The sequence below is a fragment of the Triturus cristatus genome, chromosome 7, assembly GCF_964204655.1.
Source record: "Triturus cristatus chromosome 7, aTriCri1.1, whole genome shotgun sequence".
NCBI lineage: Eukaryota > Metazoa > Chordata > Amphibia > Caudata > Salamandridae > Triturus > Triturus cristatus.
The window spans coordinates 606836390-606849513 of NC_140590.1; the positions used below are offsets into that span (position 1 = coordinate 606836390).

At 39.8% G+C, this 13124-nt stretch overlaps 1 protein-coding gene across 1 annotated transcript in view; it reads left to right on the forward strand.

The window, feature by feature from the left end:
• ANKFN1 (ankyrin repeat and fibronectin type III domain containing 1) overlaps window positions 1-13124 on the forward strand; it is a 1480122-nt gene that overhangs the window by 1284873 nt on the left and 182125 nt on the right. The window contains exon 14 of the mRNA XM_085614412.1: window positions 10266-10416. Coding sequence (XP_085470538.1) covers window positions 10266-10416 — 151 coding nt within the window. The remainder of the gene's footprint in view (window positions 1-10265; window positions 10417-13124) is intronic.

Sequence of the window (13124 nt, forward strand, 5' to 3'; positions counted from 1 at the left end):
CCGCTTAGTTCAAATATACTATCTTCACACTGCCTATCTTAAACCGTAGTATCTCCACTGCCCTATGCTCCGACCTGATGGATTCTGTCCCCGCTGCAGCCACCCACAAGCTGACTTTTATCACATGGTAAGGCTTTGCTCTGCAATCACGCGCTACTGGGAATCAGTAACAGGGGAACTCACTGAGGTCCTGGGCTGGGAGGTTCCCCTTAACCCAATGAATGTGCTTCTGGGTATCACCGAAGGGATGGATGGTTCCAGAGCTGAGAAACTTTTCCTAAACACAGCAATGATAGTGGCCAAAAGGGACATTGCGGCCAACTGGTTGAGCTCAGCAGCTCCCACCATGGCGCGCTGGTTCAGAGGAATGGATTGGTGCGCTGCACAGGAGCGGCACCTGTATGAGGCCAGCCGTTGCCTGAAGAAGTTTCGTAGAATGTGGGACAAATGTGTTGGGTGGTGAAAGACTAATATTTTCAATGAGCCACCGAGGACTGGAATGGGTGCGGTACTGTTTTTGCCTTGTCTATCAACTCATTTATGCTGGTGTAATGTTCACTCGTATTTGCCTTGCACGACTAAATGTCCAAACAGCAAGTATTGTTATCTCTTGTTGGTCTCTCACAAAATCAAAAAAATTGGTTATTAAAAAAAAGTCCTTAGTAAAGGGCACTGTGTGTGCCCAGGACCTGTAAATCAAATGCTACTAGTGGGCCTCAGCACTAATTGTGCCACCCACATGAGTAGCGCTGAAAATATGTCTCGGGCCTGCCATTTCAACCTGGCAAGTGCACCCACTTGCCAGGCACAAACCTTCCCTTTTTCTACATGTGAGGCATCCCTAAGGTAGGCCCAAGGTAGCCCCATGGGCAGGGTGCAGAGTATGTGAAAGGTAGGACATGTACTGGTGTGTTTTACATCCCTGATAGTATAATACTGTTAATTTTCTTTTTCCCTATTGCAAGGACTAACATCCCTCCCATAGGTTATCATTGGAGCTGCCATGTTACATCTTAAAAGTGTAACTTTCAATAGGGAAGAGATAAAGCTTTGGAGTTTGAGCTCAGGATTTAAAAATACATCTTTTCGTGAAGGTGGTTTTTAAATTGTGTATTTAAAAAGGCTACTTTTAGAAAGTGGACATTTTCTTGCATTACCATCCTGTGCTTCTGCCTGCCTGTGGAATCCACATCTGGTTTAGGCTGACAGTTGGACTGTTTATACATTCACTCTAGACAGTCACACAAAGGGACCTGAGGTTTTCCCTGCCTAACCTGATTGCCCATCACCAGGCTGATGGGACTTCCTGAGCTAGAGTGGTGGAGGGAGTTGTCACTCACACCTGAACAGGGTTGTGCTTGTCCTCTCACAATGCTGTCTCCACCCCCCTGTAGTGTGTCAGCAGCCAAGACAGGGCAAGGCAGAATAGGTGCACTGCAAAGACTATCCTTTGAAGTATGCCTAATTCAAAGGCAGAAAGTGGTATAAGTATTGGACCTGTAACCCCAAATTTTTAGAACACTTAGATCTAGAAGATATTCTGCCAATAAGAAGAGCTGAAGAGCTGTCAGTAGGAGTACTGCCCCTTTGCTGTGTTGCTTTCTTGGGTTGGCCTGCAGTTGCTGCTTCTGTCTGGGAGAAGACTGAAAGGACTGGACTTTTGCTTTCTGTATTCTGCTTGCCAAGGTTCTCCAAGGGCTTGTGTCTGCTTGCCTCCTTTTAGGAAGTCTCAGGGAGGCAAAAGGCTTCTTGCAACTCTGCTGGTGCTGCTGGACTTTTATTTTCATAACAGTGATCAATTTTCTGAACTTTGAAAATTTATAACTAAAAAAGTACTAACCTGTGAACAAAGTTATTGGTCTTGAAAATTATATAAAAATCAGTGTTATTTTTTAAAATTAGTCTCATATTTATTCTTGAGTTTGTGTCTCATTCTTTGCCTCTGTGTGTACAACACATGCTTATCACTACTCTTTGATAAGCCTAACTGCTCTCCCACACTACCAAAAATTAATTGTATGCATGATTTACTTTTGTCTATGTATACCAATACGGGACTCACTGGACTCTCTGCACAGTGTACTTTGTTTTAGTGCACTATATGGAGAGCCAGCTTCCTGTACACATGCTATAGAAATACAGTATAGCAATTGTTAGACCGTACCTCCTGAAGAAGTTTACTCAATAAAGATTCATACAAACTAAGAGCTCTGTCATGTCTGCACAGAACAAGAGCAAAATAACCTGAATCTATGACTATCTCTGTTATACATTAAAAATCAGCACAGTTTCTACAGAAAATACATTAGACACAAAAGGACTCAGACAATTTTAGAATATTGGGTTATTGTATTAAAGATTCAAATTTAATGCATACAAGTAACATTTAAGAAGTTCAGTCATAAATCTAAGAGTTCAAAATATAAATCCACACATCTGGTAATCTATCCTTACATAGGATTATCTATAATTAGATGGTTAGGTCGAGCCAAGCGGCAGCGCGCATGCACTGCTCGCCCTGCGAGACTGCTGTAGTACAGCATAGGAGAGAAGCTGGACCCACTCTCCTCCCATATTTTTCATTGGCTTGTGTCATTGTCTTTCGTAAATGCTGGCTTCCGATTCATTAATATGCTTGTTAGTCCATTGTTAGTACTGTCTTGTGTTCATTTGTACCCTCCCATGGTGACTGGCCCCTTTACTTTGGTTGTTTCACGGTACCAGTTATTTAGTCTGTAAGCACTACTTACTTTATTGAGTTTCGCTTACTGCAGGCCAGAAAAGTGCTGCTTCTGCTGAAACCGCTTGTGTTTTTTCAAGCAGCACATTCGCCCCCGTAACACGGGCGCCTGCTTTCAATCACTTTAACCCGGCATTATCTCGTACCTGTTTCAACCCCCCAAGTTAAATGGATTTTAAAATGATTACCGAATTAAGTCTTGTGAATTCCAGGTAGCACATAATCCTGTGCTAATGGGCTAAAGCTGACAACAGCACATCTGTGTTACATGTCATCTGTACTAAAGCCACCTGAAGGGTTGTTTTCAAAAGCCTGTTTTATTAACAACAACACCGCCACCACCACCATGAATACCACCACCTCCACCACCACCACCAATACCACCATTAACAATACCACTGCCAATACCACCACCGCCAATAGCACCACCAATACCACCACCACCAATACCACCAACAATACCACTAATACCACCATCACCACCAATACCACCACCATCACCAATTGCATCAATACCACCACCAACACCACCACCACCACCAATACCACTACCACCAATACCTGTACCACCACCACCACAAATACCATCACCAATACCAATACCACCACCACTACAAATATTGCCACCACCAATACTACCACCAATACCAATACCACCACCAGTACCAATCCCACCACCACCAATACCATGAATACCAATAGCGCCACCACCAATACCACCCCCTTCACCAATACCACCACCACCAATACCACCAATGCCACCAATACCACCACCACCAATACCAGCACTACCACCACCATTAATAATACCACTGCCAATACCACCACCAATACCACCACCACCACCACCACCAATACCACTAATACCACCATCACCACTAATACCACCACCATCACCAATTGCATCAATACCACCACCAATACCACCACCAATACCACCATCACCAACACAACCACCACCAATACCACTACCACCAATACCTGTACCACCACCACCGTAAATACCACCACCAATACCAATACTGCCACCACCAATACTACCACCAATACCAGTACCACCACCAGTACCAATACCACCACCAGCAATACCATGAATACCAATACCGCCACCACCAATACTACCTCCTTCACCAATACCACCACCACCAATACCACCAATGCCACCAATACCACCACCATCAATACGAGCACTACCACCACCACAAACAATACCATCAATACCACCACCACCACCAATACCAATACCACTACCTCAGTGCCTCTTGCTCGATAGTAATAGCAGGGGCACTGTATGAGGCTGCAGCTGCAGCTGAGACCATCTCTCCCCCCCTGCCATAAAGCACAGCCCACCCTGCACCAGGTGGTGAAGCCAGGGCCCTACTACAGCTGTAGTGTTTTTTATTAGGCCAAAGATAGCAATGCCATTATGCAATGCCACACAGCACATTCAAATCACGGAGAGGAGAGGAAATAGCACCCCCCTTCCTCTCTTCCTCCTGAGCCGTGACAGTGTAAACACAGAGCGAAAGGTGTTGGAGCGCATGTTAGTGTTTATAGCTCGGATCATATGTAACTCTCACTTCATACTTTGTGTCTGTAATTTACAGCACTTACACATCTTCTTCACTGCACTATTTATCACTACATTGAAGGACGTCGCAAGCCGGTCTCTTCCTCTGATATTTACAATCTAACAAATGGTCGAGAAGGCCCTTTATTGCAATGCAATAGTATTGTAAATGACAATGCCTTTTATTTATGTTTTCAAACCCAAAACAGAAATTAAAGGCATTGTCATTTACAATGCCAATAGCTCAAACTTGCGTGAATGTGAGACCTAATACATTGCAAATGCTTGTTTAATATACTCAGCAAGTCTGGTATCTCCCCAAACTGTTCCAATTTGTCCAACAGGCAAATTCATCAGCAAAGGCAAAAAGCAAAGAAGCATAGTAAAGAAAATTGGTCAGGCAGGTAGGAGTCCAAGGAAAAGTGTCAGAAGGCAGTCTCCTCAAATAAGCTGTAAATAAGCTGTCTCCTCCTCCTGCGCATTGTTGTTATATAGTTCATATTTGTCATCATGATATCAGTGATCAGTCCACAAACTTGTTACAGTGGTACAATGTTTCACTCTGTTCATGAGAAACAACTGCTCTTCCAGCCACACAAATTAGTTGAAATATAGTTAATTGAATCTGCAACTGTTAATGGATGTAGGGAAAAAGTCTCTTTCCCACCATTCACACAAAAAAAAGTATGAAAACTGTCTTTGTTTAACCCCTTGAATGCCCATGACGAGATGGCCTCGTCATGGGCCGCGGTTGCGCTGTGCCCATGACGAGACTATCTCGTCATGAACCCCGCCCGCTAATTCAACGCCCGGCACAGAGCGGGGAAAGGGCGGGGCACACAAGGGGTTAAAAAGGATGTCATATGAATAAAGAACAAATAATGCAACATTTGAGAACGTATCAAGTCCATTGCAGAAGACTGTGAAATAATGCAGCCTAAAGAGAAAAATATCTTAAAATGATTAACCTCAACATTTCATCCTTTTGTATGGAAAATCTCCCAATTAAGTTTAAGCAAAATGTTTTAAATCACACATATCATATTTATTATTTTACAATGTTATCAGTAAATGTAACTCAGAAATGTTCAACTTCAAGTATGGCCTACTTACACTATTTCAGGAAAGTAGCAACGTGTAAATTAATTCTAAAAGTCATAAAATATAATTGTTTATGAAGCACAGATGATTATTATACTATTATGCACTTATACTGAAAATTGCACACATCTACTGTAATTCATATAGAACTTGCATAAAGATCGAGATTGCTATAAATCACACCAAATAGCAAAGTTGTCATCAACTTTCATAATGTTTCTTTGTTAATGATACAATTTGAATACTTAAACACCTTAAATTCACTAACGGATTAATCCTACTGTTTCTACCTAGTGAAGCACTCTTATATGGTGCTAGCTTATCACTTTTTCTAAGTTTCTGTGTTGTTTTCCTATACATGTGCGAGGTGCAGATTTATTCTCATTGTCGTAATTCAGTGTGTGTGTCGTGCAAAGGCAAGATCAGCTTTTACGCTTCCTCAACTACTTGGCCCATCCATGCTTCTTCATGGCCCTCATAGATCCAAAATCCTGGAGTCGGACCTCTGCCCCCTTGTTGCCTGTCTGTTTCTAGTTCTTTGTCAGAGGCTGTTGATGACAAATTACTCTCGGTCTCCAAAAAGAGTTTTGGTGGGCCCCACTTGAAACTGCTGGCTCAAACTAAGCACTGGTGGGGGGAGATTCCAAATCTGCTCCCAGATGTGTTTAAAGAGATTAATGTGTGTAGACGAAAAAGTAAGTGATGCCATTTCTGTGGTTCGAAGTGCAAAATAAGAAACTACTTACAGATTCCAAGTGGTGGTTTTTCCTACAGTATTTTCAGAATGTTGTACTTGCAATAATTATATAGTGATTTAACTTACTAAATTTCCTTATTTGACTTGTAAGGTATTCCTTTTGTTATTCTTTTTTTCTTTTATTGTAGCAAGAAAGTGGCCTGTTAAATGGCAGAACGAAGTGAAAATTATGCTAAATGATATTACCAGAATAGAAAGTATTTTTGTAGATAATAATTTATTATAATCATTTGTCTCTGTCGGCCATGTTAGTACACTCCATTATAGATGATTCTTATACGAATAATGCTTTTTAAATGTCATAGGCCACCTTATTATAAAAATATATTCTAAACGAACATTTCTTAAAGAATGGGTCACATGGATAAGTGATTTTGATGTGGTAATGTTGCAGGAAACATGGAGTACACGTGCTCAACTACTGGAGGGCTTTTTCTGTCATAATTTTACTGTACCACGCCCTGCCATGGGGCGCCCCAGTGGCGGTCTATCTATCTGGGCAAAAATTTCCAAGGATGTGAAAATCGAACCACTACATGTGGTTAGTAAATATTTGATAGCTGTAAAATATGTTGCAAGGTTAAAGATTTGTTTTATAAACTTTTATAATAATGATTTCGTTAAACATCCTAACCCCACATTTTTAGAATTGTTTAATTTTATTGATGAAATTGCGGATGGAGAAAAGTATGGCCGATTTGATGGTATTTGCGTAGGTGGAGATTTTAATGCTCACATTCATCCCACATCCCCACCCTGCAGACGAGGCTCTGAATTATTGGACTTACTTTATAGTAGGGATCTGGATGATGTAATGGGTTATAGTGGAATTCCTAAGGAAAATGCACCGGTTCCCACTTACATTGGCCGTGGTTGTTCTACAACTATTGACTATATGTTCACCTCTTCCCTCCTTAGTGGAGTGTTATTTAATTCTGAGGTTGTCAGTAGTCCATATAGTGACCATCTGCCAATTGTAATCTACCTTAAATCCATCAAAAGACCCATAGGCCCGCACGAGGTTGGAGCCTCAAACATTACTGTATCTACAGATAGGCTCAGGATCGTATGGAGAGGGATCGACAACAAAGAGATTTTAGCTAACGTGATTAGGAATAACCCTCTATTGATCTCTAATTGCCTAACACTCGATGGCCCCGATATAATTAAGTCCTTTTGTGATTTATGCGCAGCTATAAAAAGGGCAATTTCCAAACCTCTGAAGGAACAGAACATAAGCAACCATAGATGGTTTGACACTAACTGCTCAAGGGCTAATAGAGAACTTAGAAAGGCCTTGGAAGCCAAACCTCGAGATGTGCCCCTTGTCAGATCATTACGCCTCAGATATAAGCATGCATTAAAAGCAAGATCTGAGGAGCTATTAATAAGTCATTGGGACAATCTGACAAAAACTGCTGCCCTAAAAGACTCGACAGGGTTCTGGAGAGAAGTAAAGAATCTAAGAGCCCTGGGCAGCAACATTACCCCGATAAACTGCAACATCACAGGTGACCTATGGGTCACTCACTTTTCAAAGCTTTATGCTGCAGTCGGAGACCCAACTGAGGATATTTTTCCCGATGGTACTATAGCGATAACACTAGAGGAGGTGGAGGAGGCCATTGCCAATAGTGCTGGTAATAAGGCCCCTGGGCCGGACGGTCTGTCCATCGACCAGATTAAATCGAATACTTGCTTTTGGGCCCCCTTACTCTGCAATCTTTTTAATAACTTGAGTAAGAAGTCCATCCCCTCGACATGGTCTAGTAGTACCATTGTACCTATTTTTAAAAAAGGAAATAGGATGGATCCGGGGTGTTATCGACCAATATCACTGATCGATAACACCCTGAAGGTCCTCGGAAGGGTTTTATTTAATAAAATTAGCTCCTGGGCCGACGAGAACTCCATTATCCACCGTTGTCAGTTGGGTTTTAGGAGCAAACTAGGCACGGTGGAACAATGTCTGAACCTTAATCTCCTTATGGCCAAGTATACACGGGCTAAACAATCCCCTTTATATTTTGGCTTTATGGACTTAAGCTCAGCATTTGATTTTGTAAACCGTTCTCGCTTATGGTCCATCCTTTTAAATTATGGTTTGGATGAAGCCTTAGTCCATTTTTTGGCCAACCTCCATCGCAATTTGAAAGCCCGCGTACGAATAAACAATGAAGGCGAGGTCTCAAATGATATTTTAATTGGCAAGGGGGTGAGACAGGGCTGCGTCTTGGCCCCCCTGCTTTTTATATTATATATTAATGAACTGTCCAATTCTCTATGCAATCTGACCAAGGATGTTCCCATTATTAACAAGAAACTCATCCCGGCGTTACTCTACGCAGATGATGCGGTCCTTATGGGCCGCACCCCGAATGCTCTGCGTATTTTAATTTCGGGATTTGTTAACTATATGGCCGATTTAGGTTTGTGCACTAATTTTAATAAATCTTTTATTATGACCTGCGGCCCCAAGAATTATAAAATTTCAAAGATTACGATAGGTCAAAACACTCTAAAAAGCACTTGCACTTTCCCCTATTTGGGTCTGTTATTTTCTAATAGCGGCTCATGGCAACCCCATGTTGCAATGGGGAGAAATAAACTTTCTAAATCTATTAACTCTGTTACCTCTCTTCACCAACCCCGTCAGGCCGATGTTGTTTCAAGCTTATTACAAGTTTACCGGACTCAATGTCTCCCAACTGGAACGTATGGAGCAGAAGTCTGGGGATTTTCAAATTGCTCAGAATTACAAAGAGAAGAGAATAGATTTTGCCGGAAGATCCTGGGGGGAGTTATTAGTGCACCGACCTTCGTATGCCACAATGAATTAAAATTGCACTACATTGAGGATTTTATAAGAGCCAGACCTGCATTATTTTGGTTAAGGATTTGGCAAAACCCAGCAGCCTCCCTTTCCCGCGAGATCATTATGGATTGCCTGCAAAGTGAGAATTCGAGTCTAATCCCATGGATAAATGCGGTAGAAAGGAGCCTTGTGAGCATCAATTATGGTCATCTATTCTCAAACCCCGACCAGATTGACTGCTCCCATAAAAATTTAGTGAGAAGGGCACTCTACCAACATTTCCATAATGAGAGGGAAAGAGTGGACTCACTGAAACAATCCACAATAAATTACTTAATGATCCGGGAATTACATACTGAATCTCTGATGTTACCCCAGCCCTATTTACGAAAAAAAATGGGCAGGTGGAACAGGATCTTATTATTTAGATTCAGGGACAGGAGCATTGTAAATCTTATCTGCTTCCCACTGGGCTACACTAAAAATCTGTCAAAATTAAACTGCCCTTGTGACCTTGGTGGTACTCAGAGTATGCTCCATTTTATTTTTGGCTGCGGGTTTTACAGGAAATATACAAAGTATTACCTAATCCCTTATTGCAGGAAATACAATCTGACTGATCACAATCATGCTTTTAGACACTTTTTAATGCTTGAATCAGATGAATTAATTTTTAGAGTTACTGGCTTCCTCAATGCAATTGTACGTTCACGCAGGTCTTTGAAAATCGAGTAATTTTATTTTGTATCTTGCACATCAAAACCTAATTTACACACATTTAATGCTTTGCATCTGTTTACATATGCATTTTTGCACTTTGAAGCCTAATTTGCACAAACTTAACGTACTATATTAGTTTACATATGCATTCTGCACTTTAAGGCCTAATATGTATAAACATAATGCAATATGTCTGCCTTGCTCCTATAAAACCAGAGGTTACATCTCAGCATATTTTTATATTTTGTATGTATATGCATAGCTTAGTAAGAAAGTATATTTGTATTTTATTTGTTGTTTTTGTAAGTCATATTTTTTGTTACCTATCATAAATAGTGGCCCGGAATTGAAATATCAAACTGTGTATTTTAATTTGGATCTTGTGCTTTTATGGATGATTTTTTGAAATCCGAATAAAGTCTATTTGAATTGAATTGAATTGATTATAAAAATATATTCTAAACGAACATTTCTTGTTATTAATTATAGCTAATTTGCAGAAGAAGAGTGCAATGAAGTGGTGCCTGCATGATCTTTTTTTTGTTTGAACTTCAATTTACAGAGAAGAGTGGGCATGGATCCAGAGAATGTCCAACTGGGATTCCGTAGGAAGCCTGGATCAGACATCAGAGGGTGCGCCACAATTGTTGCTCTTTGAACTACAGGTGGCAGTGAAAGCTCTTCTGAAGCAGCTCAACCTACCTCTACGCCAGGTACAAGCAACTCTACCTCTTGTAGCTGAAAATCAGTGGCATTAGTGATTGGAAGTAAACATGAGATTTATTGATTAATTATTTCTCATGGAAACATAACTTTGATAATATTCTATTTTAGTGTGAATAGCAAGTAATCAAGCCACTGCTGTGTTGCCACTAAGGGATTGTGAAATTGCATAATATGTCTACCAAAATTACAAAAACAGTCAGGAAAATTAAGCAAAATGCATTTAGGGTTATCTCTGTTCAATATTGGGTTCTAAAGTGACTCTAGAAATCCAGGGGTATGTCTGGAGTGAAAATATTGTGTGTGCCACATTTTCTGTCCGGATCTTTTTCACAAGACATTTTCTGTTCAAATCATTGAGCAAAATTACATGTTGGTTTAATTTTTAAAATTGTGCTTAAATTTTATTGGCACCTAAATTCATTTTCGACATATTTTCAGTCAATATTTATGAATTGATATGCACTTACCACATGCTTTTTTAATGTCTTTCCACTGGAAAGAAAGAATTCATTAACATATTTGCATTCAGTAAAGGCTACATCATTATAGGAAAAATAGCAAATGGGATGATTGAGTAAATACAGATCACACTGAGACTCTATTGCTAAAACATCAAACCAAATTCCCCCCCTCCCCCATGTTTTGGAAAAACTATTTTATATATAACCAAAAGGTGACAACTTGGATAATTTCTCCCAACACCACTGTTGTGTGTTCTTGAAAAGATATATGCCGCTTCCATAATGGAAAACCTTCAAGTTGCTTCTCACACAAGGCCAAAAGAGATGTCTATGGTCCCAAAAAATCAGGAGAATAGAAGTAGTTCGGTAATACACCACCACTAGATGGTATTACAGTTGTTTGTGCAATTTCTGCTATGCATTCTTAAATGTGCTCATTTGCACCCACATAAAAATAAACAGGATTATCCACTAAGAATTGCACTGTTTATAGGTTTATAAGGGTAAATAAATTAAGTTAATACCTTCAGTTGCTTGTACCACAGGATCATGCACAGACATTTTGCAAATAACCCCCATAGTTTTATAAAGCTGCATATAGATAGCATAAAAACATTTTTTTCTGTCACAACATATACAAATAATAAATAGTTCATATACATATTGTCCTTGGGGATGATATTGGATTATTTAAAATGTATGTGTGTATATTCCTTTACATGCCAAATGTACATTCCAAATAACAGAAAAATAAGAAATGGGGGTACAAACAAACACATCCTAAAATTATACATTCACATATTTAAAAAGCAATTTTGTTACATTAATTTTTGACATTGTAAATAAAGTATATATTTTTATTTTGCAGATTAGTATTTGTGCTGTTGCAAAATCCAGGCCAGACTATTGGCTTTGCATGACTAAGCCAATTACTTAGCTCTCTTCCATAATTTATTTATAAGTTTATAGAGTACATAATTACCTGAATATGCCCCATGCTAAACTAAGGCATCTAACATTGCCAGCCAACTACAAAGTATTCTAAGGATGATTTGGGGCTTCTTAAGTGTCTAATTATAGTATTGAGTCAAAAGATACGTTTTTAGAAACCTACAAAATGTTAAGATATTAGATTCAGAGGATAACACAATCAGCAGTTTATTCCATGTCTGTGGTGTAACCACAGAAAAAAACATCCTCCCAATCTTCCCCTCTAGAACTTCTGTACAGTTATTAAATGTTATTAAATAGGTGGAGGTAGAATAAAGCAATCTAGAAGGGGGGAGTATATTTTGATCGTACAAGAAATGTAGGTGTAAGAGAAGCTGGATAGAAGGTCTTATGGCACAAATGGAGGGCCTTACACCAGCATCTCTTTTGTACAGTTTGCCAATGAAGCTTTTGAAGTTGAGTAGAGATCCTGTCAAATTTCCGAAAACCAAATATCAGTCTGGCAGTCGCATTCTAATTTAACTGCAGTCTATGTATAAGATAAGCAGGGAGACTGACATACAGCGCATTACAGTTGTCAAGCCTACAAAAGATCAAGGCTTGTATTAGCAACTGACTAGAGTTTTGAGGAATACAAGTAAAATCATTTTTAATTCTTTCATAATTTAGAAGAAAGTAGAAATTAACTGTCTTATATAGGGTTCAAATAACAGTTGTCAAACAGGACACCCAAATTGTGAGCAATAGCGCTTGTTTAGGACAGAACCCTAATGTCTGAAGTCACCATAAAGTGGACCATTATGTCAAATTAGCAAACACCAACACCTCACTTTTATTTGAATGTAACCACAGGGAATTGCCATTCAACCAATGGCCACCTTCACCGGACATCTTTTAAATTGGTCTGAAAGTTTATTAAGGTGATTGCCCTCCTTTCATAAGAGCCTTTGACTGTCATCTACCTAGACATAAAACTGAAACCTAAAAGAAGCAATTAGGACCGTCAGTGGGATGACATATATATTAAAAAGAATTAGATTGAGAGCAGATCCCCAAGGAACCCCACAAGGTATATCTTTAAAACTGGAATTGAACAAAGTTATTTGAAGAGCTTCCATTCTATCTTTCAAAAAGGATTCAAGCCATCAGAGAATATTGTTGTGTAAACCAATAACACTTAGGCCCCGATTACAAATTTTGGCAGGGTGAGGGTGGGCGGCTTGCCAATGCCACATCCGCTGACCACCAAGAGTCGCTGCTGCCAGCCAGATTACAATTTTTTC